The 15,546-nt window shown below is 44.9% G+C and overlaps 1 protein-coding gene across 1 annotated transcript in view; it reads right to left on the bottom strand.

The window, feature by feature from the left end:
- Positions 1-13,215: 13,215 nt before the first annotated feature.
- XRCC5 (X-ray repair cross complementing 5) overlaps positions 13,216-15,546 on the bottom strand; it is a 43,443-nt gene continuing 41,112 nt past the window's right edge. Inside the window, exon 21 of the mRNA XM_075318766.1 lies at positions 13,216-13,791. Coding sequence (XP_075174881.1) covers positions 13,777-13,791 — 15 coding nt within the window. The 3' untranslated portion in view covers positions 13,216-13,776. The remainder of the gene's footprint in view (positions 13,792-15,546) is intronic.

Here is a 15,546-nt window from a genome sequence, read left to right as displayed (position 1 = left end):
CATTTGGTGGATCCATGCTGATGGTTTGGTCTGTGATGTCATCTGATCTTTGGGTTGGTCTTCTAGCTTGACCAGGGGTCTTCCCTTTTATATGGTATCTTCTTTCATCTGGACATTCTTTGTATTCCAAGCAAGGTGTGGATAATAGGAAATGGCGGCCATCTTTATATATGTGTCATGTGTATGATCTGAACCCTGAATTATGTAAGGCAAATCGACATATTTCCCACAATGCTCTATGTCCAGAGGTTAATTAAGTATTTCATTTTATGGCTCTCCTCAACAGTCCCCCCTAAATACTTTATTAACCTTCTGACCCTACCGTGGTCCTCTAACACATCAGCTCTAATGCTTTAACTGCAACCTTTTTTCATTTTTCTATCTGCTATACAAGCAATACTAAGCTTTTGCCCCCGCTCCCCGACGGCTCGCCCTCCCTATCCCTACACTGCTAATACGTGCTGCTAATGTCAGTGAGGGAATATAGAAACCGTGAGATACAGGGATAAAGAGGCGTCTATATGCAATTATATATATCCACTTCATTACCAAAGATTAAATATTCACACTCTGTATTTACATAGCTGTTTGGTAGCTTAAATCAATATGATACAGCAAAATTGAAGGACCAAACCCTAAAAGAAATTAAATATCTCACATGTATAACATGTACCCACTGTATAAATATAATAATAATAAGGCTAGGTAAAGTCATGAGGAGATCTCGTCCAATCACAGACCCTCCACTGTCCAATTCACACTCAGGCTAATAAAATAAACGCATATTTATCAGACACTTAGCATGAAAGAAGCGCAACGCGTTTCTCCCCTCGTCACAGTGGCAGACAGGGTTCATCAGGGGCATCCCCAGGTACTGATCTCTATAGTGACCTCTGCTATAGAATATGTTCTTTTACCGCTTTTTTAGGAACTCCATCTTTACATACCACCAGCATCATGAGTTTTTCAGCAGTAATGTTTTCCACACTGGATATGTTTCAGAGCAGGCCTGAAAAGAAATTCACTCAACACGCACAAATCTCATATAAACCTACTCATGGTAGATGTATATGACTAATCTGCAATCACCGGAGCAGTAGAGCGGATGAGGGGGGTGTTGCTACGAGGTCTTTACAGTTTTTCTACCTTAATAGGCACACGTCTTACAAGACTGGAGGTGTCTGGCCACCTGGGTACTGAGCAGTGGTGCCGCCCAGATCTTGTCCACAGACTGGAGGTGTCTGGCCACCTGGGTACTGAGCAGTGGTGCCGCCCATATCTTGTCCACAGACTGGAGGTGTCTGGCCACCTGGGTACTGAGCAGTGGTGCCGCCCATATCTTGTCCATCCCAACACCTTTGTCACATGGGTTACCTGGGCCATTATTGAGTAGAGCGCTCATGGCAGAGAAAGCTTACCGCCCTTTATCCACAGACCTTCCTCAGTCACTGGCTCCCTGCGTCTCACACTCCGTTCCTTGCTGAATCGCTTGTTCCTGTAAGGATTTAAGAACACAAGGAGTGACCAATGTCACGGACGACGTGACAGGAGCCACCGAGGTACTGGTCTGCATTGGACTCTCAACTCTAGGCCCATTCTTCTTTGTTGTGCACCTGTGCGAGCATCTCCTCCGGCTGCTGCCTATATCCACATTTTGACTATCTTACCACTTTCCGCTCTACGAACCACAGTGATCGCAAATCTGCAACTCATTCTCCTATTCCGATGAGAGAGGAGGGAGTGGTTTGATTTTTAATACCTCATGTTGCGTAACCTCAGCATATCCAGTGCAGAATCAACCAGCATCTTGGTATCTGGATCCATCTACGGAAAAACTCAAAATCTGCATTAGCAATGGCCTCATCTGAGACATGTTCAAAACCTGACAATTCTTGTTACATCAGAGCAATCATGAGATATATGTCTGTCTGCTGTATCCTCCTTACAGATAAAAATATAAAGACAACTTAATAGAAAAACCCAATCGATGAACAAATTAAAACCTTAAATAATACGTGTGACTTTCCACATCATCTTTCCCCCCCTTTATGAATCTATTATCCAAAACATAATTAGATTAAAAAACTGTGTGGCACCAGAGCTCTACATTTAGGAATAAAAGTCACATTGTGTAGATTGTACCTAATCGGGAACAAAATAAATATTATGTTATGTATAACCTTATAATAGAAAACTATTTCAATGGCTTTTATAACCTTCGCTTGAACCACAGAAATCTGCATCGCAATCTTTCTTTCTATAAAAAGGAAACAGATGATTCAATACATTATATATACATATATATATATATATATATATATATATATATATATATATAACACAGAATGCCATAAATAATCCACATACTTTTAAACCAAATTGTAATTATGAATAAATTATTAATAATTATTATTTTTATCATTATTATTAACAACAATAATATTAATAACGTAACACAACCTCTGACCTCTGGCTATAGAGGCGTTCATATTTGCAAAATTGAGGAAATTATCAGGAAATTTTCAGCATCTCTGTGATAATTCTGTCCATAAATACTATTACTTTTTTTTATAAAATGCTGATTTACCATAGAAATCCATCTGATTAAACAGCTTCCCATGCTCTTGTATCTACCAATAAATCTAAACATTTACACAATTAAGTTTTATTCCTGTAGGATAAAATTAGTAAAATAAACTATACCCTTTTCCAGTATAATTTGCAATGAATTAAATGCAGAAAGCTTTTTTTTTTTTTTATTTATTTATTTCCTTGGGCTGCTCTTTAAGGTGTAAACTTAAATAGATAGAACTATCCCCCCTGTAACCTGATACTCTAGTGGAAAAGCCTGTATTTTTCCTCCTCCCCCTGTAGCCAAAAACAGGGTTTCTTTTTTTTTTCCTTCTGCAAGACAAGTCAACATTGCGACCTCTCTTCGCATGGATATATTTAATCTTTTTATATATTTATTTATTTATTTTGAAAACATACAACTCTCAGGATCAATCTATCAGATCCATAACTGGAATATTTATTTATTTTCATCAGATCTCTTTTAAGGTACATTTATTTTAAGGTTTTTCTCTTATTTTTTTATTGCTTACTAATTAATAAGATATTGCTCCTTGTGACTGTCCTGACTCAATCCAACCTGCACACTGGATCTATATTAAGTGTCTTCCACAACTGCCCAATCATTCAATGTTCCATCTTTTAGTGCTATAAACATTTACTAACACTTCATGTTATTCAGTGGCTGCAGTTTTGTCAGCTCCACTGAGGCCTATAGAAAATGGCCCCACAGCACGTGATTTCCTTCTCTTTGTTGGGATTGCAGCATCATCTGGGGGGGGGGGGGGGCGGAAGGGAAACTTTTTTTTTTTTCTCAACTCTTTCCCCCTATATTCCATAGTTTGGATTTTATTCATGCACACCACACATACATTTATATATCTCATATACACACATTCACATATCTACAGTCCTGGTCCAACTACAGTTAAAAACACTCATGTTTCTGTCTAAGTATATAGTACTCCATCCAATCCATTGCTCAAACATTTACAGAGCACATGGTCTTCTTCACACATTCCCTGACTCACTTTGCTTTCTTTGTCTCAATCATGCTGTAGCCATGTGCTTCGTCCACCATTTTAAAATCTTACCTAAAATGTCTGCCTCCATGACTAGCACATGGTTTATCACAGGATTGCGGCCTAGAGTCCCCACATCCCAGCAAAGTCCACTTTCATCCGGATCTTTCCAGCACAACTAGACACCGCTTCATCAATTTTTCCATCTTTCTATCAAGATAAACCACACCAAACAAGCGATCTTTCTCTATGCATACCGGATAAAAACAGACAAACAAAAAGACGGGGGCGATGACAAATAACTGAAACACTAAAGAAAACCTGCAGTTTGCAGCATACACTTCCAAATCCTTCCTTATACTGCCACGTGGTCCCTGTCTGATTTCTGCGTTCCGTAAAATACAAAAAAATACCTAGTATCACCCCTGACTACAAGGTGTCTATACCGGCCGATTCGCCTCTCTTGGAGGACTAACAACTAGCCTAATAAAAAACCACCTAGTATCACCCCTGACTACAAGGAGTCTATACCGGCTGATTCGCCTCTCTTGGAGGACTTATAACTAGCCTAATAAAAAAACCACCTAGTATCACCCCTGACTACAAGGAGTCTATACCGGCTGATTCGCCTCTCTTGGAGGACTTATAACTAGCCTAATAAAAAAACCACCTAGTATCACCCCTGACTACAAGGTGTCTATACCGGCCGATTCGCCTCTCTTGGAGGACTAACAACTAGCCTAATAAAAAACCACCTAGTATCACCCCTGACTACAAGGAGTCTATACCGGCCGATTCGCCTCTCTTGGAGGACTTACAACTAGCCTAATAAAAAAACCACCTAGTATCACCCCTGACTACAAGGAGTCTATACCGGCCGATTCGCCTCTCTTGGGGGACTTATAACTAGCCTAATAAAAAAAACCACCTAGTATCACCCCTGACTACAAGGTATCTATACCGGCCGATTCACTCCAGGAAAACACTTTAAAAAGGTTAGATTTATGTATAACGTAAGGCTCTGCACTCAGTCTAGCCAAAGCTGGGTCCTTACATATGGCTCTGCACTCAGTCTACCTGATGTTGGCACTTACATCTGGCTCTGCACTCATCTGAGCTGGGCCCTTACATCTTGCTCTGCACTCATCTGAGCTTGGCACTTACATCTGGCTCTGCACTCATCTGAGCTTGGCACTTCAAAAACCACAAACCGTATCACAGGCAACCACAAACCATATACTTTACACGTTTTACAGACACCACTCACAAACCCACATGCTCTCTTCACAAATACACAACAGGCAGCAGGCAACTGAATACGTGACGGTTCTTCCGAGATTAATATGGCCAATAGCAGTGAGACCCGTCTGCCCGTCAACAGATACCCCAACAAACCGGACACAGTCAGGCAATCAGTGCCACACACCCCACCGAGACCACGGGAAGACTACAGATTATGAAAAATCAGCAGACCTACCGTACTCTCGTTCGGAAGTGATCAATTTCCAGGGGTGTCCAGCACGTCATGCCATTCCAGTTGCCGGTTCATCAGGATTTCAGGTGTCTCCGTCTATTGGCTCCACGTTGGGCACCAATAAAGTTAAGGTGAACTCTTAACCAGAGATCACTAGTTGCCTACTGCCTGGCCCAATTGATATGGGCCAAGTGCATGCATAAAAGAATTCACACCAGACACAGTCGGATATGAAGTCTCTTCTTGGTCACAGTAGAAAATGGCACCAAAACAGACAGAGAAGGAACATGCGTCCTCTTGATATAGGCTAGGGGCGTACACAAGTTCAGATATGCCCATTTAGTGGGACAGTTCATGGGCTAGCCAATGGGGAGATCCGTGTTGCTGTTGATGGGCGGGTCTGACTCCAGTGGATGAAACCATAATGATGGGAGGGACGTCATCTAGTGGATCCATGCTGATGGTTTGGTCTGTGATGTCTTCTAGCTTGACCAGGTGTCTTCCCTTATATGGTATCTTCTTTCATCTGGACATTCCTTGCATTCCAAGCAAGGTGTGGAGAACAGGAAATGGCGGCCATCTTTATATCTGTGTCATGTGTATGATCTGAAACCTGAATTATGTAAGGCAAATCGACATATTTCCCACGATGCTCTATGTCCAGAGGTTAATTAAGTATTTCATTTTATGGCTCTCCTCAACAAAAGGCGTTACAATTGTAGTGGAATCGGAGGCGATTCCATCACTGAGAGGGATCTGACAACTTCTGTGGCCTCGAAAATGAAGCAGAGTGGTTGTCAAGACCCTAATGCAGAGCGGAAACTGCTCGGAACCTGTCGCGATGGGGCAGCGTCTATGTGGATCATCGGAGAGGAACCTGCAAGAAACTGCCCTCATCCAGAGAAGAAACAATGGCTCCTTGGTCATTGCTTCATTAAATCTTAGAAGGAATTGGAGGTGTTACGGGGGACGAGTGCGGCCATATTTCCCAGAAAAGGATAATATTAATAGTATTAGCTCCTCTCTCTATGCAGAAGCTGAATCCTCCATCCTTGGCGCGGTGGTTATCAGCGCATTATATCAGCATTATTTTGTTTCGCTTTCCTCGTTTGTCTTGGACATTAGTTGTTTGTATTTTGCTCCAAATTCATCAAAAAGGCGAAAGCGATTCATGAATATGTAACTTTATCAAAATTAGATTTCTTGATTTTTCTCTTGAGCTGTTTTTTGCCTCCAAAAGTCATAAAGTTGCACCAAAAATTTGGCAAACTCAAAAATATCCCATTTTGTAACTAGATCAAGGAAAAGGATGGAAACAAAAGAAAAAGTACAAAACGCTCAAAAATAAACACCAGACTCCCAGGCGATGACATCTTCATGACCTTTTATATATCTTTTGTTAATTTTCCATTTATAACCTTAGTGGAAACCATCAGCAAGTTGCCCTGCAGATCACATATATTGTGCACTCAGCATAATAAACCCGCATTGCAACAATGTAGCTGTTTGTTAAGATGCAAACATTTGTGTGGTCCAGGCATGAGCTACTTAAAGGGGTTGTCCCATTAAAAAAAAAAACTTTACTTCCTTTCCCGTCTTCCAGGGCGGAGTCATTTCCGCTGATCCCAGTTTCATTTTCATTATCAGCAGCCAATCACTGAGCTCTGCCACTTTCTCCGTGTAGATGGGACACCTGAGTTTACTGATTGGCTGCAGCGGTGGTAAGATGCTGCCAGCGCTGCAGACAAGAACTGATACCGGGAGTCACAGCTGAGACTCAGTGCTGGACCGAAGGAGGGTGAGGAAAGCACAGTATTTATTACCATATAACAACTCTGCCCATGGCCTGGGATTTCTTATAAAGGGACAATTTCTGCCGTCTCTGAGTATTTATCAGCCGGGCACCGGAGGGCGACGCAGTTTCTGAATCCGACGCCACAAGCGGGTGGGGTGGTAAAGAGAGGAAACAAAGAGGAAAAATAATGTTCCTTTAAATCACACGTAGAACACTAAAAAAGAAAAAATACTCCAAAATGGTGAGAACACGTCCCAATGGAAATGGCTCCTGCTTGCTGATGGTTTCCATGTAGGAGCCAGGGCTTTTCTCAGCAGAAGTAAGGAACAATTAAAAGAAAAATATAAAAATCTGCAAAAAAAGGGTGAAATGAAGAAATAATGCATAAAAACAGATCTTACCAGAGTGGATTTTCTGCTGGGAATTGTAGTCCCACAGCAGCTGGAACGCCACAGATTGAATCCTATAGATCAGTGATCTCCAATTATAAATGATCACTTTCTGATCTATCAGTTTAGAGGAAATATTTTGGCTTCTGGGGAAAGCGCGGCGGCTCCTGCCGAGATCAGCCGGGTTCCCAAGTTAATTTCGGTTCTCCCCCCGGGCCATATTCTGGATGATTCATCCGGCCGCTTTCTGCCTCGTGTCCCCCCCACCCTCGATCATTCAGATGACATGAGTCCGGGGCGACGTCGCTGCTGTGCCTGCCGGGAAGAGCGGTTACCTGCAGATAAAGTAATATCCGCCATTAACCTCTGCTGTGATGGATGCGGATCCACGGCTAATAACAGGTTAAAGGTACAATTTTATTCTATAGTTGCTTCTATCTAATGCTCTAGTTACCTCTAAAGCTGCAATGTTAATACTATAGATTATAAACAGTGATTATTGGAGACGTTGCTGTCAGAGGTGAGACCTCACCACAGTGTTCTGAGATCTCAGGATTTTTAGTCTTTTATTCTCTATATATGAAGTGTCCAGATCCTCGGCTTTCCTTCACACTCCCATAATCACATCATACAATTCCGTATGTCTGCAGTCACCACTAGGGGGAGCTCCCTGTATACAGAGATACATGATAAGATCCTGTCTGCAGCCACCACTAGGGGTAGCTCCCTGTATACAGAAATACATGATAAGATCCTGTCTGCAGCCACCACTAGGGGGAGCTCCCTGTATACAGAGATACATGATAAGATCCTGTCTGCAACCACCACTAGGGGGAGCTCCCTGTATACATAGATACATAAGATCCTGTCTGCAGCCACCACTAGGGGGAGCTCCCTGTATACAGAGATATATGATAAGATCCTGTCTGCAGCCACCACTAGGGGGAGCTCCCTGTATACAGATACATGATAAGATCCTGTCTGCAGCCACCACTAGGAGGGGCTCCCTGTATACAGAAATACATGATAAGATCCTGTCTGCAGCCACAACTAGGGGGAGCTCCCTGTATACAGAGATACATGATAAGATCCTGTCTGCAGCCACCACTAGGGGGAGCTCCTTTATACAGAGATACATGATAAGATCCTGTCTGTAGTCACCACTAGGGAGATCTCCCTGTATACAGAGATACATGATAAGATCCTGTCTGCAGCCTCCACTAGGGGGAGCTCCCTGTATATAAAGATACATGATAAGATCCTGTCTGCAGCCACCACTAGGGGGAGCTCCCTGTATACAGAGATACATGATAAGATCCTGTCTGCAGTCACCACTAGGGGGAGCTTCCTGTATATAGAGATACATGATGAGATTCTGTCTGTAGCCACCACTAGAGGGAGCTCCCTGTATACAGAAATACATGATAAGATCCTGTCTGCAGCCTCCACTAGGGGGAGCTCCCTGTATACAGAGATACATGATAAGATCCTGTCTGCAGCCTCCACTAGGGGGAGCTCCCTGTATATAGAGATACATGATGAGATCCTGGCTGCAGTCACCACTAGGGGGAGCTCCCTGTATATAGAGATACATGATGAGATCCTGTCTCCAGCCACCACTAGGGGGAGCTCCCTGTATACAGAGATACATAAGATCCTGTCTGCAGCCACCACTAGGGGGAGCTTCCTGTATACAGAGATACATGATAAGATCCTGTCTGCAGCCACCACTAGGGGGAGCTCCCTGTATACAGAGATACATGATAAGATCCTGTCTGCAGTCACCACTAGGGGGAGCTCCCTGTATACAGAGATACATGATAAGATCCTGTCTGCAGCCACCACTAGGGTGAGCCCCCTGTATATACAGAGATACATGATAAGATCCTGTCTGCAGCCACCACTAGGGGGAGCTCCCTGTATACAGAGATACATGATAAGATCCTGTCTGCAGTCACCACTAGGGGGAGCTTCCTGTATATAGAGATACATGATGAGATTCTGTCTGTAGCCACCACTAGAGGGAGCTCCCTGTATACAGAAATACATGATAAGATCCTGTCTGCAGCCTCCACTAGGGGGAGCTCCCTGTATACAGAGATACATGATAAGATCCTGTCTGCAGCCTCCACTAGGGGGAGCTCCCTGTATATAGAGATACATGATGAGATCCTGTCTCCAGCCACCACTAGGGGGAGCTCCCTGTATACAGAGATACATAAGATCCTGTCTGCAGCCACCACTAGGGGGAGCTCCCTGTATACAGAGATACATGATAAGATCCTGTCTGCAGTCACCACTAGGGGGAGCTCCCTGTATACAGAGATACATGATAAGATCCAGTCTGCAGCCACCACTAGGGGGAGCTCCCTGTCTACAGAGATACATGATAAGATCCTGTCTGCAGTCACCACTAGGGGGAGCTCCCTGTATACAGAGATACATGATAAGATCCAGTCTGCAGCCACCACTAGGGGGAGCTCCCTGTCTACAGAGATACATGATAAGATCCTGTCTTCAGTCACCACTAGGGGGAGCTCCCTGTCTACAGAGATACATGATAAGATCCTGTCTACAGTCACCACTAGGGGGAGCTCCCTGTATACAGAGATACATGATAAGATCCTGTCTGCAGCCACCACTAGAGGGAGCTCCCTGTATACAGAAATACATGATAAGATTTTGTCTGCAGACACCACTAGGGGGAGCTCTCTGTATACAGAGATACATGATAAGATCCTGTCTGCAGCCACCACTAGGGGGAGCTCCCTGTATACAGAGATACATGATAAGATCCTGTCTGCAGCCACCACTAGGGGGAGCTCCCTGTATACAGAGATACATGATAAGATCCTGTCTGCAGCCACCACTAGGGGGAGCTCCCTGTATACAGAGATACATGATAAGATCCTGTCTGCAGCCACCACTAGGGGGAGCTCCCTGTATACAGAGATACATGATAAGATCCTGTCTGCAGACACCACTAGGTGGAGCTCCCTGTATACAGAGATACATGATAAGATCCTGTCTGCAGCCACCACTAGGTGGAGCTCCCTATATACAGAGATACATGATAAGATCCTGTCTGCAGCCACCACTAGGGGGAGCCCCCTGTATACAGAGATACATGATAAGATCCTGTCTGCAGCCACCACTAGGGGGAGCTCCCTGTATACAGAGATACATGATAAGATCCTGTCTGCAGCCACCACTAGGGGGAGCTCCCTGTATACAGAGATACATGATAAGATCCTGTCTGCAGCCACCACTAGGGGGAGCTCCCTGTATACAGAGATACATGATAAGATTTTGTCTGCAGACACCACTAGGGGGAGCTCCCTGTATACAGAGATACATGATAAGATCCTGTCTGCAGTCACCACTAGGGGGAGCTCCCTGCAAAAAGATTATTAGTCTTCGGTGCTGACTTCTCACAAGACCCCAAAATTCTATTAAGTGTGGATGGGAAAACCCCAGATGTGATCCTCCCCCCCTTTGTTCGCAGCCTGTAGCAGCCTCGTCCGGTCTCCGTTGTTCTGGACGCTTGTATTTGCGGTGACTCCAGGGACGTCTGATCACAGAGCGCGTCTGATCGCGGCGGTGAATGACAATCTGCGCTTTGTGGCGTTGCACAGAACTGATTAGGATTCGGCGGTGCTCGCAAACAGTAATCAAATCTGCCTGAATTGGCGCAGTAATTATTCTGGGTTTTGTGTTTATGCTGATAATTTGCTGCGGAAATGATTCTTTTCATCCAATGTTCACGTCTCCACGGAAAGCAAATGATTACAAGTGACCCGATCGGCCCAATTACCCCGCGGCGCACGAAGACGGCGCCGCACAAAGACTGCGCCGCAGCCACACAATAGTGTATGGGAAGAAAGTAACATTAAATGTAATGTCTGTGTAATTACCGGCAACTCCCTGCCAGCAAGTCCAGTAATCAGGCATCCGATAGTCTGGAACCACTGCAAAACCGGGAACAGAGGACACAATGCCACTGAGCTGTGTATCTAATCCTATCATGTGTGATACTGTCTGCTGAGCTGTGTATCTAATCCTCTCCTGTGTTATATTGTCTGCTGAGCTGTGTATCTAATCCTCCCCTGTGTGATACTGTCTGCTGAGCTGTGTATCTAATCCTGTCCTGTGTGATACTGTCTGCTGAGCTTTGTATCTAAACCTATCATGTGTGATACTGTCTGCTGAGCTGTGTATCTAATCCTCTCCTGTGTTATATTGTCTGCTGAGCTGTGTATCTAATCCTCTCCTGTGTGATACTGTCTGCTGAGCTGTGTATCTAATCCTCTCCTGTGTGATACTGTCTGCTGAGCTGTGTATCTAATACTCTCCTGTGTGATACTGTCTGCTGAGCTGTGTATCTAATCCTATCCTGTGTGATACTGTCTGCTGAGCTGTGTATCTAATCCTCTCCTGTGTGATACTGTCTGCTGAGCTGTGTATCTAATCCTCTCCTGTGTGATACTGTCTGCTGAGCTGTGTATCTAATCCTATCCTGTGTGATACTGTATGCTGAGCTGTGTATCTAATCCTCTCCTGTGTGATACTGTCTGCTGAGTCGTGTATCTAATCCTCTCCTGTGTGATACTGTCTGCTGAGCTGTGTATCTAATCCTGTCCTGTGTGATACTGTCTGCTGAGCCGTGTATCTAATCCTATCCTGTGTGATACTGTCTGCTGAGCCGTGTATCTAATCCTCTCCTGTGTGATACGGTCTGCTGAGCCGTGCATCTAATCCTGTCCTGTGTGAGATACTGTCTGCTGAGCCGTGCATCTAATCCTGTCCTGTGTGATACTGTCTGCTGAGCTGTGTATCTAATGCTAATAGTCTGTGGAGCAGTGTACCCTAGTATATAATGGGTGATAGTTTGCTGAGGGGATGCATCTAATCCTGTGTGATACTGGGCTGGTGTATCTAAGTTTCCTCTTCCTGATGCCGCTCTCGTGGCGCGGTACGTGCAGCTCTCGTCTCCCTCCCTTTGCTCCTTTTTCCGGCGGATCAATAGGACGTGGCTCATTATGTCTTGTGCCCGGTGGGTTCGTGTCCTCGCGGCGCCGTCGTCTGCAGCCGATCATATTAGGATCAGATGCAGAGACCACGTCAGTATCAGATCAGCGCGGTAGATCGGATGCAGCGAACGTCCAGCAGATACGAGATCCCAGGATTCCTGCGGATTTCCAAATGTGACAGCTTCAGAACAGAACGACGGCGGACTACAACCCTCAGCATCTCCTGCACCATCATCACAGCACCGGAGATGCTACAGATCTGTGAAGGGAGTGGAAATTTTTGCAACGTTCTATCGCATGGAAAAAATAAAAAATGCAACTTTGTAATTAAACTCTAGCATTCTGAGTGTGCGGCTCCTGCGCAGAGCTGGGGTTACTACGGTAACAGACTACAAACCCTGCGTAGTCTGATCCTGCTGTAGACTCAGAGAGGCGCAAGTGCAGGGTCAGAGAACAGAGCGGCCGGAAAACCTACACCCACCGCAGAGACCGGAAACCTGCAGTAATCCGGCGTCTGCAGGAGCAGAAGGTAACATCGAAACATCCAGACAAACGGAATCTCAGACAAGAAAATGGCTGATAACAGAGGACAACAGTCTGCACTGGATCTAAGAGGAGTGGTTGCTGATCTCTGGGGGATAGTTTGGGCTTGGCGCTATGATCCGGGGGGTGGCTGTGCAGTGCAAGCATTCAGGCTGTGCCCCCTGCAGGTACCAATGTGCCCATTGTTGGATATAGGTGGGCAGCGTGGGTTTCGAGCCGATGCCCCCCAGTCCTGTTATGGCACAGCGGCAGCTGCTGATCTGAGGCCGCTGATCTCCCCCGCCAGGAGCCGGTCTGTGATGCAGAGGACGTCGTCTCGCGCTCCGTGGATGCAGCACGGAGGGGGCGCCCAAACTTTTGCTTCACCCCCACCAGCAGGCAGATGATCGGTGTCTGACATCTCATTTATTACAGCTCATTACAGATGTTAATCAAAAGGCAAAAAATAGAAAGAAAACAGTAAATATAAAACCTCCATAATCCACCCTTAGAGCATATTCTAGGATTCCTTCTCCCCTCTTGTGAGACGGCTGATTCAGAGCTGCAATCACAATTCTGCCCGTAGTTGCTTCATCTTTATGGGCCTCATCAGACAGGAGAAGCAGACGCTATTCGTCCGCTGCGTAATGTGAAGTGTCAATGAGGAAACTGCTGGAAACCACCCCCCAAATCCCCCCAACATCTCACATACATGGCTTCTGAGTGAGTGGAGGGGGTCTGCGAGGGGAGACCCCCAAGTGCCATCAACTGCACAGCGGAGAAAAGGGAGAATGAAGGAACTAAATTATCAGCAGTTCACATGGATCAGTTCCATCACACGTCCGGAGCAAGCGATCGCCACCGCATGAAACGGCCCGAAATCAGCGAGAAGAAGCCGAGTGCAAAATATACAGATATTACACTGTAACCACGGAGACTCCTCATCCTCTGCCGACATCCCATAATGCGACTGCTACATCATATCCAACTGCAGAGAGAACGGGAGAGGTTAGAACTGCACAATATAATACACAGCACAGTACTGATCATAAGAAATAACCTGCTATACTCCAGAGCTGCACTCACTGTGTATATACATTACTGATCCTGAGTTACCTCCTGTATTATACTCCAGAGCTGCACTCACTATTCTGCTGGTGCAGTCACTGTGTATATACATTACTGATCCCGAGTTACCTCCTGTATTATACTCCAGAGCTGCACTCACTATTCTGCTGGTGCAGTCACTGTGTACATACATTACATTACTGATCCTGAGTTACCTCCTGTATTATACTCCAGAGCTGCACTCACTATTCTGCTGGTGCAGTCACTGTGTACATACATTACATTACTGATCCTGAGTTACCTCCTGTATTATACTCCAGAGCTGCACTCACTATTCTGCTGGTGCAGTCACTGTGTATGTACATTACATTACTGATCCTGAGTTACCTCCTGTATTATACTCCAGAGCTGCACTCCCTATTCTGCTGGTGCAGTCACTGTGTACATACATTACATTACTGATCCTGAGTTACCTCCTGTATTATCCTCCAGAGCTGCACTCACTATTCTGCTGGTGCAGTCACTGTGTACATACATTACATTACTGATCCTGAGTTACCTCCTGTATTATACTCCAGAGCTGCACTCACTATTCTGCTGGTGCAGTCACTGTGTATGTACATTACATTACTGATCCTGAGTTACCTCCTGTATTATACTCCAGAGCTGCACTCACTATTCTGCTGGTGCAGTCACTGTGTATATACATTACTGATCCTGAGTTACCTCCTGTATTATACTCCAGAGCTGCACTCACTATTCTGCTGGTGCAGTCACTGTGTACATACATTACATTACTGAGCCTGAGTTACCTCCTGTATTATACTCCAGAGCTGCACTCACTATTCTGCTGGTGCAGTCACTGTGTATATACATTACTGATCCTGAGTTACCTCCTGTATTATACTCCAGAGCTGCACTCACTATTCTGCTGGTGCAGTCACTGTGTATATACATTACTGATCCTGAGTTACCTCCTGTATTATACTCCAGAGCTGCACTCACTATTCTGCTGGTGCAGTCACTGTGTACATACATTACTGATCCTGAGTTACCTCCTGTATTATACTCCAGAGCTGCACTCACTATTCTGCTGGTGCAGTCACTGTGTACATACATTACTGATCCTGAGTTACCTCCTGTATTATACTCCAGAGCTGCACTCACTATTCTGCTGGTGCAATCACTGTGTACAGACATTACTGATCCTGAGTTACCTCCTATATTATATTCCAGAGCTGCACTCACTATTCTGCTGGTGCAGTCACTGTGTACATATATTACATTACTGATCCTGAGTTACATCCTGTATTATACTCCAGAGCTGCAGTCACTATTCTGCTGGTGCAGTCACTGTGTACATACATTACATTACTGATCCTGAGTTACCTCCTGTATTATATTCCAGAGCTGCACTCACTATTCTGCTGGTGCAGTCACTGTGTACATACATTACTGATCCTGAGTTACCTCCTGTATTATACTCCAGACCTGCACTCACTATTCTTCTGGTGCAATCACTGTGTACATACATTACTGATCCTGAGTTACATCCTGTATTATACTCCAGAGCTGCACTCACTATTCTGCTGGTGCAATCACTGTGTACAGACATTACTGATCCTGAGTTACCTCCTATATTATATTCCAGAGCTGCGCTCACTATTCTGCTGCT

This window comes from Anomaloglossus baeobatrachus, chromosome 7 (assembly GCF_048569485.1).
Source record: "Anomaloglossus baeobatrachus isolate aAnoBae1 chromosome 7, aAnoBae1.hap1, whole genome shotgun sequence".
Taxonomy (NCBI): Eukaryota; Metazoa; Chordata; class Amphibia; order Anura; family Aromobatidae; genus Anomaloglossus; species Anomaloglossus baeobatrachus.
The sequence above is the reverse complement of the archived record's forward strand: the minus strand, read 5'-3'. Positions and strand labels throughout refer to the sequence as shown.